An 18111-nucleotide genomic window follows, 5' to 3' on the forward strand; every position below is an offset into this window, starting at 1 on the left:
GGTCACCAAGCTGTCTCTTCCATGGCTAGGGTCACCAAGCTGTCTCTTCCATGGCTAGGGTCACCAAGCTGTCTCTTCCATGGCTAGGGTCACCATGCTGTTCTTTGGTTCATACTCACACAAATCATTATGTCAGCTTTGAGACACCTTTGAGAGGTGTCTTCCCTTCACTGAGGTAGTCAATGCAACTCACCACAGGGTATCCATGGTAACTTCTCACTACACTGTGTGTTCCAGTTCTGAGTCTTAATCTTCGTATACATATGTGCTTTTAAACTTTTAGCTTATTACCAATTGTTATTTGAAATGCTGTATGTATGGCTTGTGTTACTACAAGCATGGAAACATTGGAATTATAAAGTGTAATGACTTAAAAACCACTTATATAAAGTTATATATATATTTGCTGAATAAAAATTTAACAGTTTTCTATATAATTGAAAAATTTAAATATTAGTTTATTTGGCAATTGGAATCTAAATATCCCACTTCTGTATTTTAGTACTAGCAACTTTTTCTAGTAAATTTCCAGGCTCACCTTTTTGGGAGGCAGTAGAAAGCGGCTGGGAATATAGCTCAGAAGTATAACATCTGTTGTATTGCATGTGTGTGAAGCCCTGGGTTTGACCCCCAGCATCAAGGATGGGGGGGGGAGAGACAGAGAAAAGAAGAGGGAAGGAGTAGGAGGGGGTGAGGCACAACGAGAGACAGAAAGTGACTGAGACTCACTTTATGCTACGGATTCTTATAGAATACACTTTATGTTTAACTGTCTTCCTTGGACTTTGTTTTGATGATCACTAATAAACACACAGCTCAAATGTAATCATTCTGCAGCTCCCCCATTCCTTCCATCAGCAATTAGGGGAGTTAAAAAGAAGTCAGATGGGCAGAAGAACTGGAATTAGTCACCGAGGGGCCCGCAGCAGGGCAGCCTGGATACCATACAGCATACAGCGGGTGAGGCTTGGGTCTGAAGAGCTGGCAGTGGGGTAACTGGCCCAGGGAAAGCATCAGGCCACAAAGGCAGGTGATGGCCTCATAGGGGTTGCACTACTAAGAACCTTCATCTAATTCCTGATCCTTGGTGGTGGTGGGGGTGAGACACCGGTAGAGCCTGTCATATTACCAGTGATAAGCAGGGACACTATCATTCAGCATTCTTGTGCATGTGCAGAGCTTTCTGCCTTGTCCTTGGCCACCTGCAGAGGTCCACTGGAGAAGAGCCATTATAACCACCCTAAGCATTTTAAAAATACATCCTGGTGTAAGACTGAGAAAACAAGAGCTCAAGGCAAAGGTGGAATACACAGAAAGGAGTGCGTAAGTCACTGACCTGTGTACGCAGGGTCAGACACACAAGACGTTTTTAAATGCCAGTGCTAGTTACATGCTTTCAAGAACCTAAGAGTGACTACTGGCACCCAACCAGCTCTCTCCCCAAAACAACTAGAAAAAGCAACTGTTGCCCACTAAGAATTCAGTAAATATGTTTTTAAAAAAGAATTTGAGCGGGGCAGTGGTGGCACATGCCTTTAATCCCAGTACTTGGAAGGCAGAGACCAGCCTGGTCTACAGAGTGAGTTCCAGGACAGCCAGGGCTACACAGAGAAACCCTGCCTCGAATAACAAAACAAAACAAACAAACAAAAAACAACCCCCCAAAACAAAACAAAACAAAAAAAGATTTTGAACTTATTTAATACTCTGCATGATTTTTTTTAAAGATTTATTTATTTATTATATCTAAGTACACTTCAGCTGTCTTCAGACACTTCAGAAGACACTTCACAAACTTCAGAAGAGGGAGTCAGATCTCCTTACGGATGGTTGTGAGCCACCATGTGGTTGCTGGGACTTGAACTCAGGACCTTCAGAAGAGCAGTCGGGTGCTCTTAACCGCTGAGCAATCTCACCAGCCCACTCTGCATGATTTTTAAAATGAGCAATAACCACTCGTAATAAAACAATAATGGCAATAAAATCTTCAGAATGTAGAGTGTTCAATATGCATTTGTATAACTATACTTCATTTTCTTTTTAAATTCTATCGCCAAGATGCCAATAGACTAACAATCTTTGTTTATACATGGGTCTGTGCAGACTACTAATAGAAATAGTGAAGTATTGTTTTCAAGATTTATTCTGCAATCCATGGGAGACTGTGGTCAACCTTTCTCTGGTTAGATCAAGGCCCATCCCCAAGCAAAGACCTCGGCAAACTGATTCCCCCACCCCGCCCCCCTGCTGTATCAGTAGTTCAGACCACATAAATAAAGGTAAGTTCTTAATTTTACAAATATAGCCCTTACCTGAGCAGAGGAATCCCCACCACAGAGTAAGCATCACTCAGGTGCATGAAGATCTGAAAGAAGAAGCCCAGGCATCACAACGACACAAGCTACTGACAACCAGAAGCATTCGTTTTGAGTTCGTATGACTTGCATTTTAATAAGAGATGCCAGGACCTACTTGCCATGTCTGGAAAACACTCTATTACCTTTTGTCCTTAACCAGAGGTGAACCACATTTAGGTTCATTTTATAAAAACAAAAATCTGAGGTCGAGGTGGTGGGTGAGCTCTAGAGTCCTGTGTCAAAGAACTCAGACCCTTCTGTCCTGGAACTCTCTGGACTGAAGTAACTGGATAGCGCTGGGGTGGCTAAGACTTCCTCAAGTCTGGTCTAACTTCAAGCAAGACTTACAGCCATGCAGAGCTGGCTACTGCAGACAGCTCAGGCCAGGGACACTTCTGTAAGCCAGGGCGCCCTCCTTTCTACTATCTGCAGGTGAGTGTCTTAGTTAGGTTTCTACTGCTGTGAGAAAAACCAGGATCAAATGCAACCTGGGGAGAAAGGGGTTATCTCATAGTACAACTCCATCCCTGAGGAAAGTCAGGGCAAGAACTCAAGGAGGGAACCTGGACATAGGAAGTGAAGCAGAGACAAGAAGGACCGCTGCTTACTGGCCGGCTCCTAAGCTCTGTGCAGCCTGCTTTCTCGTACAGGTCTGGCCTACCTGCCCAGAGTGGCACTGATATCCACAGTGAGCTAGGCTCTCCCACATCAATCAGAAAGAAAATACCTCACGGACCCACGCACAGGCCATTTGATGAAGGTATTTCAGTGAGTTCTCTCTTCCCAAATAACTCCATCTTGTGCCGAGTTAACAAAACAAATCAAAACAAAACAAAACCCTGGTCTCAATCCTTCCTTCTGTTAGGTCCTGGATAGAATTTAATGTGTCATCCTTAGTAGACCATGTCAAGTTAAAAAATGGGAATTTCTCTGACTTTTATAGACTGATGGGACTTATAGACCATTCTAAACTATAAACCAAATGGTACTTTTGCCCCAAATGTCTTTCCCCTTACTTGCTGCTAGAGTCTGAACACTGAACCCAGGGTCTCACACATGCTGGGTAAAAATGCTCTACCAGTGAGCCACACCCGAGTCCCCAAGGTCAGGTTCAGTACTAGCATTTTCACCAGAGTCTTTCTAATACGGGTAATCTTCATCCAGATTTGCATGAGATGGTCACACTTGTGCACAATTCCTCCATCAACTGACACATCACAGCTGAGCTTTCCAATTACATTGATGATGCATTTTAGCAAAATTATTTAATAAAGTTCTGTTCAAATTTAATATATATTGATCTCATTTTCAGATACCAAATATCAGGGACTGTTTCTCTCACTATAAAACTGAATTCGTATCAATTTCATGGGATCAAATCAAAGATTTGATTCTTCATCAGTTTGAGTCATACATTTTATTATATGTTGCTTTGATACCAAGTAAGCTTTTGCATGATTACTTTAACCCATTATAGCTATTAGTAGTTGCATGGGATGGTGGATAGGAGCTAAACTGATGATATTTTGGGGATGATTTTGACAGTATACTGGAGTTAGAGGAGAGAAGGAGAAAACAAAGAGAGAAGATGAAGAGAAGAGACAACACAATGTCAAATAACCAAATATTTTGGGTATGTCATGGGGTTTTGTGGGACTGTGAAAGGTAGCTTGGTTCCCAGTTGAGCTAAGGCTTGAAGCCCAGGAAACCTAGAAGGGACAAAGGGACAGGAGGCGCTTTGCCTGTTTCTGGGGAACCAGGCCCCTGTCACTAGCAGCAGCCCTCAAAGATTTGTGACCATCAGTCACGTAAGGGCAATGCCCCACGACCTTCCACTGGTAGGTCACATAGACTCAAGACAGATCTCCATTTTAACGAGGTACCTAAAGGCCTGGAGGCGTAGCCAATAAGCTTTCCTTCCCAGACACTCCTCCCTGCAAAAGGTATTTAACCTCAGGCCCTCCCTGAGAAGTGGGGTACGGTTTTTACTCATCCACTTTCCGCCATGACAATAAATGCCTTAAAATCACAGACTGCCTCTTTTCATCGGGATCTGCAGTGGGGAGCCATGGAGAAGGCTTTCACCTAAAGAGCTACAGTCTAATCTCCTGTAGAAGGCCTCTCGGCACCTGGGTGTCCAAGAGTTTGAGAACCAGATGGCCTGGCCTCATCACAGGCCCGGGGACCCTGAAACAGCTCCGGCTGTCCCAAAACACCTCAGACTGCGCTCCCCCACCCCTGGAGTGGTGTACGGGGCTGCCTACAGCCCAACGCCTGCTCTGTGATGACAGTGTTGGGTAAAGACAGTCAACTTCCGACATCCTGCCTCCCTGAGTGGCCAAGCCCTGTGGTGGAGCAGAGGTAGGACCCATAATCCTGCAGGATTTATAGCAAGCACTATATTTTAGAGATGAAAAACATCAAATAAGGTGTGTGAGGCAACAAAAAGCCAACAACTCACAAAGGGTTCTGAATTACTTGGTCAAGTCTGTCCCCATTGAAAGTTGTATCACATGGAATAAATTTATATAGAAATTATGAAAATAACTGCCTACCTGCCTAATCAATTCAGATTTTTCAAAGTACAAGGAAGGCTATTTTTTGTTGTTGTTGTTGTTGTTACTCTCTATATGTATTTGTTCCCAATTAAAGATAAACATAATCCCACAAGCCCAACAAAGCCACTGGTAGAATGTTACACGTATGAAGACCACAGCCAGTGTCTGTCACATCACTATGAACTTTTTCTTCAGCTGTGGCCAAGGGACTGCAGTCTGGGGAAGATATTTTCTGCACTATTTGGCTGCGAAAAAGCAACAAGCTGCTTGGCCCAGGCAGACAATGGTCTTTATAACTGAGGCTGCCATGGAAAGTCTGGGAAGGAGACGGTGCTGTTGTGTAGAAACTGAGGTGAATATTCATTACCTCTATATTTGGATTCCTCAAATCAGCTTTCCATCCAAACTGCCTCATGAGAGCCAGTCCAATCACTCTTCCTGCCTCCTGTGAAGTGGCAAGTTATAGAAAAGGTAAGAATATAAGAAAGATGAAAACTTTAAAACAGGCTAGCATCCCTGGGGGAAAACCAACTCATAGCACCCGATAGCAATTTAGTGATATTAAAGTATGCCTCTAAAGATTGCCTAGGCAAGGCAATGGGCTGAATTTTACTTCCTCCATCTTTCAACCCCCCTGAGATCTCTACTCTGACAATCCTAGATGTGTGACATAAGACCATGACCTGCTTCATGTGATCCTTCTAATAAAGGAATGAACACACAATGAAAGACTAAGCATGACCATCCTATGTTTGCGTGACCAGATCAGCTTCATTAGACTCAATCTTTCTGTGATTGTAATTTTGGCTAAAAACTCCAGACCAATTCTGTGTTACTGAACTTTGTAAAGGTCAACTAAGGAGGTCTTGGGATAAAAACAGGTGTTTATCTGTGATGGTCTGTCTATGCTTGGTCCAGGGAGTGGCTCTGCTGGAAGGTGTGGCCTTGTGGGTGTTTTCCTAGCTGTCTGGGAGCTAGTATTCTACCAGCAGTCTTCGACGAAGATGTAGAACTCTCAGCTCCTCCTGCACCATGCCTGCCTGTTTGATGCTATGTTCTTGTTTTGACAATAATGGACTGAACCTCTGAACCTGTAAGCCAGCCCCAATTAAATGCTGTCTTTTAAAAGATTTAAAAGACTTGCCTTGGTCATGGTGTCTGTTCACAGCAGAAAAATTCTAAGACACCAACCTTTCCTTGACAGTCAGATTTTGTGTGCATTGGTGTATTTGTGGTCTCGGTCCCAGTGACAAGTCTAAAAACATCACACAAGCAGGGTGGTCCTCAACAGGCATATGGATGTAATAAAGAAGTACAGAAGTACCCCCAACATACTAAGACCCCAGCATTGGGATTCACAAATGCAAAGGACAGCTATGAACCTAGAGAAACCTTTATGCAGAAAGCAAAAGAAAGCCGTTATATGGAATAGCATACTATTCCTCTGGAGCCTCTGGAGCTAAGCTGAAAAGGGACTTGCACTTTTAAAGATGTACAATCCTATGGAGTCAGACTTCTTCCTCACCTGTCTGGGCTATGTTACCTGTTCTGTAAGCGGCATGCTTTTGGAAAGCAGGATCCCACTCGGGAGATGAGCCTACCTGTCCTGTGATGACCTTTCTGACCTTCCCGGTGCAGCGGCAGGAAACCCTGAAGGTCAAGTCCTCCTGGTTCTGAGCATCAGTTGCCTTCTCTGTGGTACTAATGAGTCTCTGTTCTTGCAGCTCTGTTCTAGTGACAGCTTCCCCTTGCTCCGGTGAGCCTTGTAGAAGTTTGTCCTGCTGGCTTTCTCCATGATCCTTGGCAACCTCTTGTTTCTCCTCTACTTTTAATTTCTTAGCAACGATAATTTCATTTTCTCCTGTTTTCCGTTTTAGTGGGTTTGCATCCCTTTGAGAAACTTTTTCTCTTTTTGGATCATGTTCGAGAAGTTTTTTCCAAAGTGAAATGGCCTCCAGCCAACTTCCTGGATCATCATTTACAAATCTTTGCATCTCATTAAGTATTCTTCCTAAATAAACAAAATCTCAGTTCACCCATCTTCAAGTTTTATGGACAGTTGTCTATTACATTCCCCAATCCCAGGTTTAATGGCCTTTATTTCTTTAAAATATTTTGCTGAATGGCTACACAAACAAGAATTGCTACATGAACAAAATTTCACTTTTATTTGGAATTTATATAATTTACCCTAGTAATATAAAGCAGAACAAACTTCACTATTTTACGTTCAGAGCTCTTAAGTTTTATCAAATTTATAGAAATCCCTTGTATTAGCTTAGCAAAGCCATTTATCCAGTGATAATATACTCAGCTAGATTGTGACGGTTTTCATTTTTTATTTTTTATTTTTGGTTTTTCGAGACAGAGTTTCATCTAAGACCACAAAAAAAATTGACATAAATCTTAAGATGAGTTTCCATGAAATTAAACTTCAGATACACAAGCCACTTTTTAAAGTTAAGGGTTGTCAGCTTGCCAAGGGAACTTTGATCTTTTCTTATAAACAAAAGCTAACAAAAGCCACCACGATTATCTGAAAATTATCACTCTACTTCCTTCAAGATGACAGTATGCAGATGACTGGAAAGAAACTATGCTACCCACAAGGCCTCAGGATTTACCCACAAGGCCTCAGGATTTCTCTAATGTTCTTTTCTTCAAGTCTTGGTTTCTGTCATCTGCATTTATTTCTTGAAATAGCTCCTTATAGATTTATATAATTCTTTGATGTGTTATGCACATAGCAATCAGAGTGAAGGTTAAGGTAGGGTTAAATCCTGCAGGCTCTGCCCTTTAAAAATGTCTTTAATCACGATCTTGAAATTATTTATACAACATAATTTTAAAGTTATGGAGTAGTTAAGAAATCTCCTAAGCTCTCTTTATACATGGTCATAAGTTTGTTGAAAACATTTAAGGTTCTAGGAGAAGAAAATTTTACTATGTAGTAATTTTCCAACTGTATCACTCGGTTAAGATGACAGTTTTTAATCAATGTGTGATGCATAATTGCATTCTGGTTATTACATGCTTTGAAAAATCAAACAAGTACAATGGAGTGTATTTATCCCTAGAAAGAAAACACATGAACAATAAAACCCAGAGGATAGGTGGCAGGTTCCACAGAGAAGCCACGGGGTCTGCTATAGCTATGAGACGATACCCTGTACTGAGAAGTCGGTAAGTGACACAGCACGGGTGTACCCGGAAGTGTGAAATGGAGACACACACTGTTGAGTGGGTAACCAAAGCGACAGGGAACACTGTACCTTTGTGCAGAGAAGAGACTGCAACGGGAAGCTGCTTCTTAATCAACAAGAACAGTCTTTCCGCTGACTTTAACTTCTTCATAGAGGGCAAATCCGAACAGGTGGTGAAAAACACTTTGCCTGAAATGTATTCAACCTAGACACAGAAAAACAGGTATCATTATGGCTGAGGGTCAGAATCAGGACCACTTTCCCCCTCTGGTCGTGTATGGATCACCTGTCTTCGGTTAGGTTCTGCAGTAGGTACTGTCAGTATGTGGTTTTCCTTTAAACAGTTACAAACACTAAGGTAGATTTTATCATGTCCATTTTCTACATCAGAAACTGGCATTTAGGGTAGGCTAAATTGTGCCCTTGAGTAGGCTACACAAACCTTGAGTGCTGGTCACAAATGGTTTTACAACCATTAAGCCAGGAGTCTCTGGCCTCAATGCATTTGTAATTTCCTACAGGAGCAGACTGCCTGCTGAGCTTGCTCTGCAAGATAACCCAGCTGAAACAAAGGATGGGGTCTGTGGGCTCTCCCTATATAAACGCAGTGATGAAAATTAAACATTGAGCCTTGATCAGAAACTCTGTCTTGGCTCCATCCTTCTCTAGCACCCCGTTCTTTTTTCATTTCCAGCCCCCCTTTCAGGTAACCCAGTTCATCCGTGGCTGTTGGACACAGCTACACTAAATAATCTGTTTGAGGTCGCGTAGTCAGACTATTGATTATGCTACTTCTTATGATGTACACACCCATGGGACTGGAAAATATGGAGACAAAAGATTTAGTAATCACACTGCCAAACCTCAACCGCTGCTTAGAAGTAGGCAAAAGAAAGCACAAACTAGGTATCTAGAGCAAGGCAGATGTTTCTTACATCTTTCCATTGTCCACTAGGGAAAATGCTGAACTATAGGAAATAATGAACACTGATGCAACAGACATGTAAGCTAAGATATAAAACTCATAAAACAACCCCAGGATATCTGATAAGCTACCCAGTATTTTAGCATTGAACATGGAAGCCACCATTTCCAAATACTGGGAGGAGAATCTTGTAAGAGCCGGGAAGCAGAGGATTCTAACCAACAGGAGCAGGTGCAGAAGCAACAAAACCTTGGCTGCAGCAAACTGTCAGATCCTGGCAGCGCTGGCTGAATTATGCTGATTGATAACGTCAGGGGTAACGATGGCATAGCTTAGGCCAGCCTGATGTATGGCCATGAAATCCTGAGTACCACAGATGGTAATGGGCAGCCATTAAAGAATTTTGATGAGAACTATGACAGCGATGATTTAGCTGACAGAAAAATTACCTTGAAGGGGCATAGAAGACGGGTGTAGAATGTGATGCTGGAGGGAGGAATAGATGACTGTGGTAGGAACGATGGGGCAGGTGGCCACGGCACAGGAAAAGAGACAGGAGTGAGGCATCCACATTACATAGAAAGAGTCTTTGGGATGCGCATGTGGTAGAGTGGGGAGGAAGGATGGGAAACTCACTGATCCACAGGGAACTGAATGTGCTAAATGTGGTGCGGGAAATAGTGTGTGGTGAAAAAGGGATCCTAGCTGTCATTAAGTTCAGGACGGATATCGATGGCCCTGGAGTTCTCTTTTCATATTGGTCATGGCTGACCGACACAATCCTAAGTTATCTGGAACTAAGGTACCAGGGAATGTGGGGTACCTTGTGCTACAGGATGAATGTGTATCCCAAGGGTCAAGTAAGGGAGGCTGGTCATTGTGGTGATACCGAAAGCCGGCAGAAATTTTAGACTTAGTCTAGCAAGCAGTGATTGTGTCACAATGACCTTGAAACCAATGCTGGTCACATGGTTGCTGCTGGGTCTCATGACAGTAGCTACTTCCCAGAAAAGCAGGTTGCTATAAGAGAAGCTTGGATCCTACCCCTCTCCTGCAGACATGGGTGCCCATGGAGGCCAGATAGACCCTTTGGAGTTGGAAGTGGGTGTCAGCTGTCTGAATGTGGGTGCTGGGATCTGAACTTAGGTCCTCTGGAAGAGCAGCTACCACTGCCACTACTTCTTAACATGTATTTACTTGTGTGACTGCATCTGTGTGTAACAGTGCGAATGTGGAGGTCAGAGGACAGCTCGTGGAGTCAGCTCTCCCCTTCCACTGAACTCAAGGCTGTCACGCTTGGCAGCAAGCGGTTTTTACCTGTGAGGATCTCTTAGGCCTTGGCTTATTGCTTCTAACTGATCATATTCAATTATAATATTTCAGAGCAACATAGCATTTTTATCTCAGTATTTGTTACTTGAAAAGCTATTTGCAATTTGTTTCTCCCGTTTTGAGTCCATTGAAAACAAAGTGTCTAACGCCTAACACTTCTGCAGATGAGCTCAGGGCCGTTCCTTGCAAGTGTGTCATAAATGGTTAACATTTTTATCTTTCCTTTTACATTTATGGACTCAAGTTTAGCCTAAAGCTTAGTAGATGTTTAATTTAGGTAAACTACAGTATCACTGGGAGGCAACAAAGCTCTAATTCTACTGATACTATTTAGACTTAGGGTGGATTTTTAAAGTACTAAATGATCTGTGGTGGTATCTAAGTTTGTTTTGGTTCATTTTATAAGACAGAAGTTAAAAATAGATTTAATTTTCAAAATGCCATCAAATTGAAAGAAAAGTAATGTGCAGACCCTTGGAAGGCTTATACAATCATTCTGTCCTTCAGAAATAACTACTCAACAACCCCCTTAGCTTTAACTATCCCCCACTGTCATGACACTATTAAAAAATGAAAAACTACTTGGCCTCCCAAAGGCTTGGGTTAATAGTCTCTGCTGTGTGGATTTGTAAAGATCAATGAGTCAATCGACAGAAGCCTATGCTTAGCTAGCACGACGTCACCTCCACGACATTCAATTGTATTTTCAAGACAATTATTGCTGATCCTTACCAAAAATTAGTGTTTAAGACATTACATATTGTATAAAGAGATTTTTTTCTGTACTGAGAGTGATCTAAATGTGTGTATTAAATATTTTAAAACATCCACATAGCTCTAAAGACATCTACCCCACCACTGGAACAAGGGAATCAAGCTTCAATCTGACCAAGTTACAGGAACCCAGTTTGCAGGAAACACAGAGGATGGAGCCCTAGGTTTCCAAATCCCCATTGCTTCTGTGCTGGAAATATAATGCTCTGTGCATTATGGGAGGTAGGAGCTTTCTAAGACAGAGCTTCACAGTGGATTGATGTTTCTGAGGAAACCAACTTCTTATAAACATGAGCCTGGGCCCTAGTGTGCCCCTGCACAATCTTTTTCTTTCTCTCCCTAGAAGCTGCCTGCCATGTTAGAAGGTAGCAAGAAGTTCTCACAGATGCAGTCCCTCTCTCTTGGGCTTCTGAACCTCCAGGGCTGTAAAAAGCATATTTCTTTTCTTTATACAGTATTCAATATGCAATATTCACTTACAGCGATACAAAAGGATCGAGACGTAGAGGAACGCATCAAATCACGCCATGGGGATGTTGGTGTCTTAGTTACTTTTCTATTACTTCGGACAGACACCATGACCAAAGGCAGCTTTTACAAGAACACACTTAATTGGTCGCTCGCTTAAAGTTGCAGAGGGCAAGTCCATGATCATCATGGTGGGGATTACGGTGGGAAGGCAGGCAGGCAGGCAGGCAGGCAGGCAGGCAGGCAGAATGCTGGGGTAATAGCTGAAAACCTAAAATCTTATTCTCAAGATGGAGACAGAGAGAAGGGGGAGAGATGGAGACAATGGCGCTCTCTCCCCCCTCACCCCACCACGTGCTCACCCACATACACACACACACACATACACACACACACACACACACACACACATGCATGCACAGACACACACACAGACCGAGAGACAGAGACAGAGAAAGGCTGGGCCTAGCATGGATGGGCTTTAGAAACCTTGAGGCCCATCTCCAGTGACACACCTCCTTCACAAGGCCACACTTCTTAATTCTTCCTTAACAGACCAACAATTGGGAACCAAACACTCAAATATCTCAGCCCAGGGGGGGTCAACCTCATCCAAACCAGCACAGTCAGGGCGTCTAGACCAGGGCCACTTTGTATCCCATCCAGGATGTGTAGTTTATGGGCACCTGAAGTGTCAACAAGGTGTCTGAAAAAGGGAATGAGTATTTAACTTTAAGTAGCCACTGACAGGGCTATTAGTGACCCTGCTGCACAGCCGTGGAGAGTCATGTTGAGCTAACTGGCTCTGTTGAGCTGAGAATAGCTTAATATATTTTTTAAGGGATATAAATACAATAGCAAAGACAAAAAAAATTCATAGAAATCACACGTGACTAGTCAAGCCACATGATAGGAAGTGTGACAGAAGCTAACTGTGAGGCACACAGCTTTTATTTTACAGATTGCTTTAGCTTAAGGGCAAACAACATAATCACTTTAACATGAAAATTCTGAGAGAAACACAGGTAAATTTATATACTAGGTGAAAAAGACTATAAACCAATCACAATGTGTGGATGGCATTTAAATCCCTACTAACTCACACAAACTTAAAAAGAAAAATGGTGCTATAAACAAATTCAACTTTGAATACTCATTAGGTATTTGTTGATAAAGGATGATTTTTTTTTAGCTATGTAAATGATAAGGTGACATTTTTAAAAGCTTCATCAGCTCCTTTACATTACACTATATGCCCTGCTCTGAACATCAGAATCTAGAGATACATAAATCCCACGGGTTGGATGTGTGGCAGGAGAGATGAATGGAGCAGAACTCACTGTGTGTTGAGCTCTAAGGCAGCTGGCTGATGAGCATGGTGAATTCACCGTATTATTTTGTTTGTTTCTGTGTCCATGAAAAGCATGGGAAAGGAATACACAGGAGGCTTTCTGCTGCCAGCCGTTTTGGAGGATTTACCTGAGTGACAGCCCCTGGGAAGGGAGCGTGTGGTTTCCTGCAAATGCAAACACCTGGGCTCATCAGCAACCTACTGAAGGAAAAACCTTTTGGGGCTCAAACCTAGGAATATGCACCTCCACCAAGCTTCCCTGGTGAGCCTTAACATTCACTAAAGTCATGAAAACACTGATTAAAAGTAAACAGTCACTTCTGAATTAATCTGCTTTATAAATTCAGAGGTTTTGAATATTAATTTTCTTCCAGCAAACCTAAATTTCTAGGAGACTCTTCTCACCACAAGAATGATCTTTTAAAAATATATATTTTTAGTTATTATTATGTATACACTGTTCTACCTGCATGTACACCTGCACACCAGAAGGGTGCACCCAGACTTCATAATAGATAGTCATGTGGTTGCTGGGAATTGAACTCAGGACCTCTGGAAGAACAGCCAGCCCTCTTAACCTCCGAACCATCTCTCCAGCCCCACCAGAATGATTTTTAAGTATCCTTGTACAACTCATTTTGTGGGAGAGCATTTATGGAGCACCAACTGTTTGCAATGCACTCCAGGCTTATCTATCTTTAGTTGAGTGAGGTCATATGAGCGTATCAGCCAAGGAAAAGTGAGGCTTAGGAAACTGAACACTTTGCCATGTTATGTTCCTTCCTGTGGCTTTATAGCATAGCCTCCCTCAGTGCTACAGTGTAGGTGTACTACTGTACTTGGTCCTCTACGTCTACCCCCTTGGTGGATTCAATATCTCAGACAGAAGGAATTTAGGAGGTAAATACTGAACGTGCGCAGACTCCTTCTTTGGTATCACTTCCTAAACAATTTGCTGACACAGCTGACCCAGCATTAGTGCCCTCTGCTACCTGCATAGTGTTCACATGAGCAAGTTATACGCACTACTTTGTATATAGACTTGAGCAACTATGCATTTGTGTACAGGGAGGTGTCTTAGATGTCAATATCCTCAGACAGATCAGAAGAACCCACCCTGCGGCAGAAGGTAAGCTTATTGCTGCAGTACTGTTAAATATTGATATCAATGATTACAAATCATTTTCTACAAATAACCCTCTTAATGTCTGTGTTTCCTTTAAATAAGCTTAAGGTGTTGGGGGCTGGGGAAATTTGACTCCAAGTGCTTCAGACGCTTCTCTGGTGCTCTGGCTGCTTTTTATCAAGGACAGTCAGTCAGTTGTGCAGCTGGACTGCCCTAATACCTAGCACGCCATGGAGGTCTCGAGGAAGGTACACAGTCACCACAGCTGCTTGCTACAAAAGCACACATCATTTAAAATGCTATTTCAGCCATGGCTTTTTCAAATGCCTTGCACACACACCCCCTTTTTTTTTGATCTTACAAGTCTTGGTAAACTACAGATGACCCTGCTGACCCTGAACTTATTTTTACTCAGGCCAGAGGGAGAGTACATTGCCTGACAGCCCAGCAGAAGGCCAGTGACTGGTACAAACAGACCTTCAGGTACTGTTGGAAGACTTCCTGAAATGATTTTCTCTTTCAAGGAGACAAACAGAAGACTTTTTCTAACAATCTTAAATAACCAGACTGGATGACACATTGTTATTTCCATACTAAGCTTGCCAAGTTAACAAAACAAATTCCTGGGCCTCACTATGGAAAAGTAACTTTTATTTACCAGATAGAATTGTCTCCGAGGCTTCCTGCCTCTGTCTGCTAACCTAGGCTTAGTGCTAGAAGTGTCCAGCCTCTGTACAATCTAATCTAGACCTAGAATGTTTGCAGCCTCTGAGACTTACTGATGAATAAACTCACCCTTTCTAGTTCTTTCTCAAAATCTGGTTGGATCGTTCAACTCAGTTGTTTTAGCTCAAACTCCTCTCCAAGCTGACTGATTCAATCTGCTTTCTGTCTCTGTCTCTGCTCTCTCTCTGCCTCTCCTGAATTGCTCTGCTTGGCCTCATACTAACTTTGGCAATCTGTTCTAATCTTCTGCCTCCTCATTCTCTGGCTTGCTCTGTCTTCACCTGTGTCTAGCTTGTTCTCTCTCTGCAACCTATCTCTCTGTAACTGTCCGGTAAAACTGTCTGTCGTCTCTCCCTCCTCCTCCTCCTCCTCCTCCTCTTCCTCCTCTCTCTGCCCCTGTTCAAGTAGCTTCCCTTTCCTCTCTCTTGTCTTGTGAGTTGGGCATGTCCTTGTTCTGTGAAATCTTTCTCTGATTCGTCACCTTGTCTGCCATTCAATTAGACATCACTTTCAAACATGGCTGCCTCCTTCTACAAACTAACTTGATTTTCATTGTTTGGGTTTAAAGATGTGTGCTAAGGGTTTAAAGATGTGTGCTAAGGGCATGCCTGTATTCCAGCCAGAGGGATTAAAGGTATGTGCTAAGGGCTGAGCCAGACCACAAATAGAAACATGTTTTTTCAGTAAATAGGGCAATCTTGGGGTTCACAGTGTGATCAAGTGCCCTGCAACATGTATATGCCCACATGTGGTGGGTTGGACATTATATAGTTATGATTGATTTCAAAATCTGAATATCACCAACATCATTTTGTAATTGTATAACTTGAATACATCACTGGATTCACCTGGTTAAGACTGGGTATTAGTCTTGTAGAGGAACCATGTTTGCATCCTAGCACCCACAAAGGGCAGCCTACAATCACCAGTAACTCCAGCTCCAGGTAGATGAGCTGATGGTTCAGGCTTTCACTAGTACTCTGCATTCATATGAGAGCACACACAATTAAAAACAAAACAAAACAAACAAAAAACTGAAACAAACTTTAAATCCTTGATGAATGCAGAGGTTATTATTTAGATATTTAATTTAGATTAAATTTATTTAGATTAAACGCTAGTCTTGGCAACTCTCCCCACTGCACCTGCATCTCCATCTCTGCCATCTCCATATGCATCTCCACCATCTCCATCTGGATCCTCACTGTGGGCAGAGTCCTTTTGTAGGCTTCGAACACTGCTCCCAGAGGCGAACAGCTAGTTTGGTTTTAGCAAGTTTCCCCTTTCCAAGAACACGTCACACACAAAAGTCCCGACCTATCCTATTACATCCTTTCCCTGTGTTTTCAAGAACTCAGCACATCCTGGTACGTTTTAAATCTGTTCACTAGTCACTCACTGAAACGCACGGGTAGCAGGGGAGAGTTCTTGTTCTAGCTTCTATTTACCACGTGTGTTGTGGGTGTACTGAGCATGTCTTACAGCCATCCTACAATGTAAAACCCAACCTTGTCAAGTAACAAGACTCAAACAAGTAAGCCCAAGAAGTATATCTGCATTTAAGGTATAAAGGAAGGATTCTAACTCTAGCTATTGCCATGTCATAGTTTCTTTTTTTAGGACTCCGGGACAAAACTGGCTTCCGCACTCCTCTGTTTACAACTTTGGCTGTGACAGATATGCAGTGACCATACTGGATAAAGAACGAAACCACCAGAGCAGCCGGTTGCTCTCAGCAGTCATCAAAGGTCCCGGGTGGGGCCCACTGCACGCTAAGGATGGGGTGCTCACAAGTCCTTCCCGGGCCTGAGCCCCACGCTGGTGCCAAGAGGGGACCCGGTGCGAGCGTGGCTCCCCCCGAGCACGGTGAGCCCGACTCACCTGCGTGGCTTCCAGCCGCGCGCGCACCTCCCGCATCAAGAACGGCTCCAGGCCGCGGCCCGCGGTGCAGAAGAACCGGGCGCCGCCAGAGGGGTCAGAACCCGGGTCTGCCTGGGCCACCGCCATGGCGCTCAGGCGCGACCCCGAGACCCGGTCACGTGAGCTCGGGAGCGCGCCTGGGAGTCTTCCGTGGAACGCGCACCTGAGCGTCGCCTTTGCAGGCCCGCCCCCTATAGGGCGTCTCGGAAACTACAGCGAGCCTCCTGCAGCCAGGCATCTCTTGATTGTCAAGGGTCCTGGGGATATACTGTCCTTACTGTCTTCATCAAAGACTGGGCAGAACCGGTGAACTCGGGGGCCAAGAGAAGAAATTCTTGTTCTCCTGCAAAACGTCTTTGTGTTCCCGACACTTGTTACATTTCTTGAATCTGGGCAATCACCTAGGTAAATAATGAATGTGCCATCCAGTTTAGTCTAATCGATTTGAGCTAGTGACGGTATTTGAATGTTTTTTTTTTTTTTTTAAAGAAAACCTCTTGAGTTTTAAAATGACAAAATTTGATACAGGTAGAATAAAATCTATCTCTAATTCAACAACATTAAATTAGCTATGCAGTTCTATATTGAATCAGTTATTAGAAACTGTTAGAGGAATGTTTCTCCAGGTCCAGAAATGAATGCCAGTGGGTAACTGACATTCTCTTGCCCCTTAACCAGTGGTCAGCTCCTGAAGGGTTGGGGCACTAGAGCCAAGTTCCTTATGAAGTCCTGTCGCCTGAGCTTTTCCAAAGGTGAGTTTTAAGTTGTTTCATTTGGTGGCTCACCCTAGACCTGTCCCCAAAAAAATAAAAATAAAAGAGGGACAACACCTGAGGAAGGATACCTGAGGTTGTCTTCTGGCCTCTATGTGTACAAATGCACATGTATGCCGCACACATAGTTTCCTGCATATACATACATGTGCATGCATACACACATACATACATAGTCTGTACTTAAAAAATAGCCTCAGATGCCTTCAGATGAATTTAACTTATCCAGCTGCAATTTGCCATTTGAATATTACTTATTCAACATTGAGGAAGTTGGAAGTCAACAGAAACAATTTTAGAACGGACAGACCTTAATTCTTTTTCATGTTTGTCAGTTCTGTATATTTCTATAATAAATTTTAGTCATTTTTATCTCACCTCAAGTACACATTTAGAGTGGCGTAGCTGTGAGACATTTGCTTCCCAGTTTCTCCCTGTTTTGATGTGATTGTTGATTCCTTTAACTTCAAAGGTGTTTAATGAATGCAATTGACTATCAGAATGCAGATGTTTTAAGCTGCAAAATTCCTGGGGAGATGATAGTCTCATTCATCTGGATACCATAGTCACACACAGGCTTACTCTTGGTAGGTAAAAA

At 43.0% G+C, this 18111-nt stretch overlaps 1 protein-coding gene across 3 annotated transcripts in view; it reads right to left on the minus strand.

Annotated features, from left to right (window-relative positions):
- Positions 1-16849, minus strand: part of Thumpd2 (THUMP domain containing 2) — a 36215-nt gene extending 19366 nt beyond the window's left edge. For all 3 annotated transcript variants that reach the window (XM_021149410.2, XM_029471570.1, XM_029471571.1), the window contains exons 1-5: positions 16702-16849; positions 8188-8323; positions 6517-6926; positions 5283-5360; positions 2313-2365 (exon numbers count right to left, since the gene is read on the minus strand). In XM_021149410.2, coding sequence (XP_021005069.1) covers positions 2313-2365; positions 5283-5360; positions 6517-6926; positions 8188-8323; positions 16702-16827 — 803 coding nt within the window. In that variant the 5' untranslated portion in view covers positions 16828-16849. The remainder of the gene's footprint in view (positions 1-2312; positions 2366-5282; positions 5361-6516; positions 6927-8187; positions 8324-16701) is intronic.
- Between the last annotated feature and the right edge of the window lie 1262 nt (positions 16850-18111).

Source organism: Mus caroli, chromosome 17 (assembly GCF_900094665.2).
Source record: "Mus caroli chromosome 17, CAROLI_EIJ_v1.1, whole genome shotgun sequence".
In the NCBI taxonomy this organism is placed as follows: domain Eukaryota; kingdom Metazoa; phylum Chordata; class Mammalia; order Rodentia; family Muridae; genus Mus; species Mus caroli.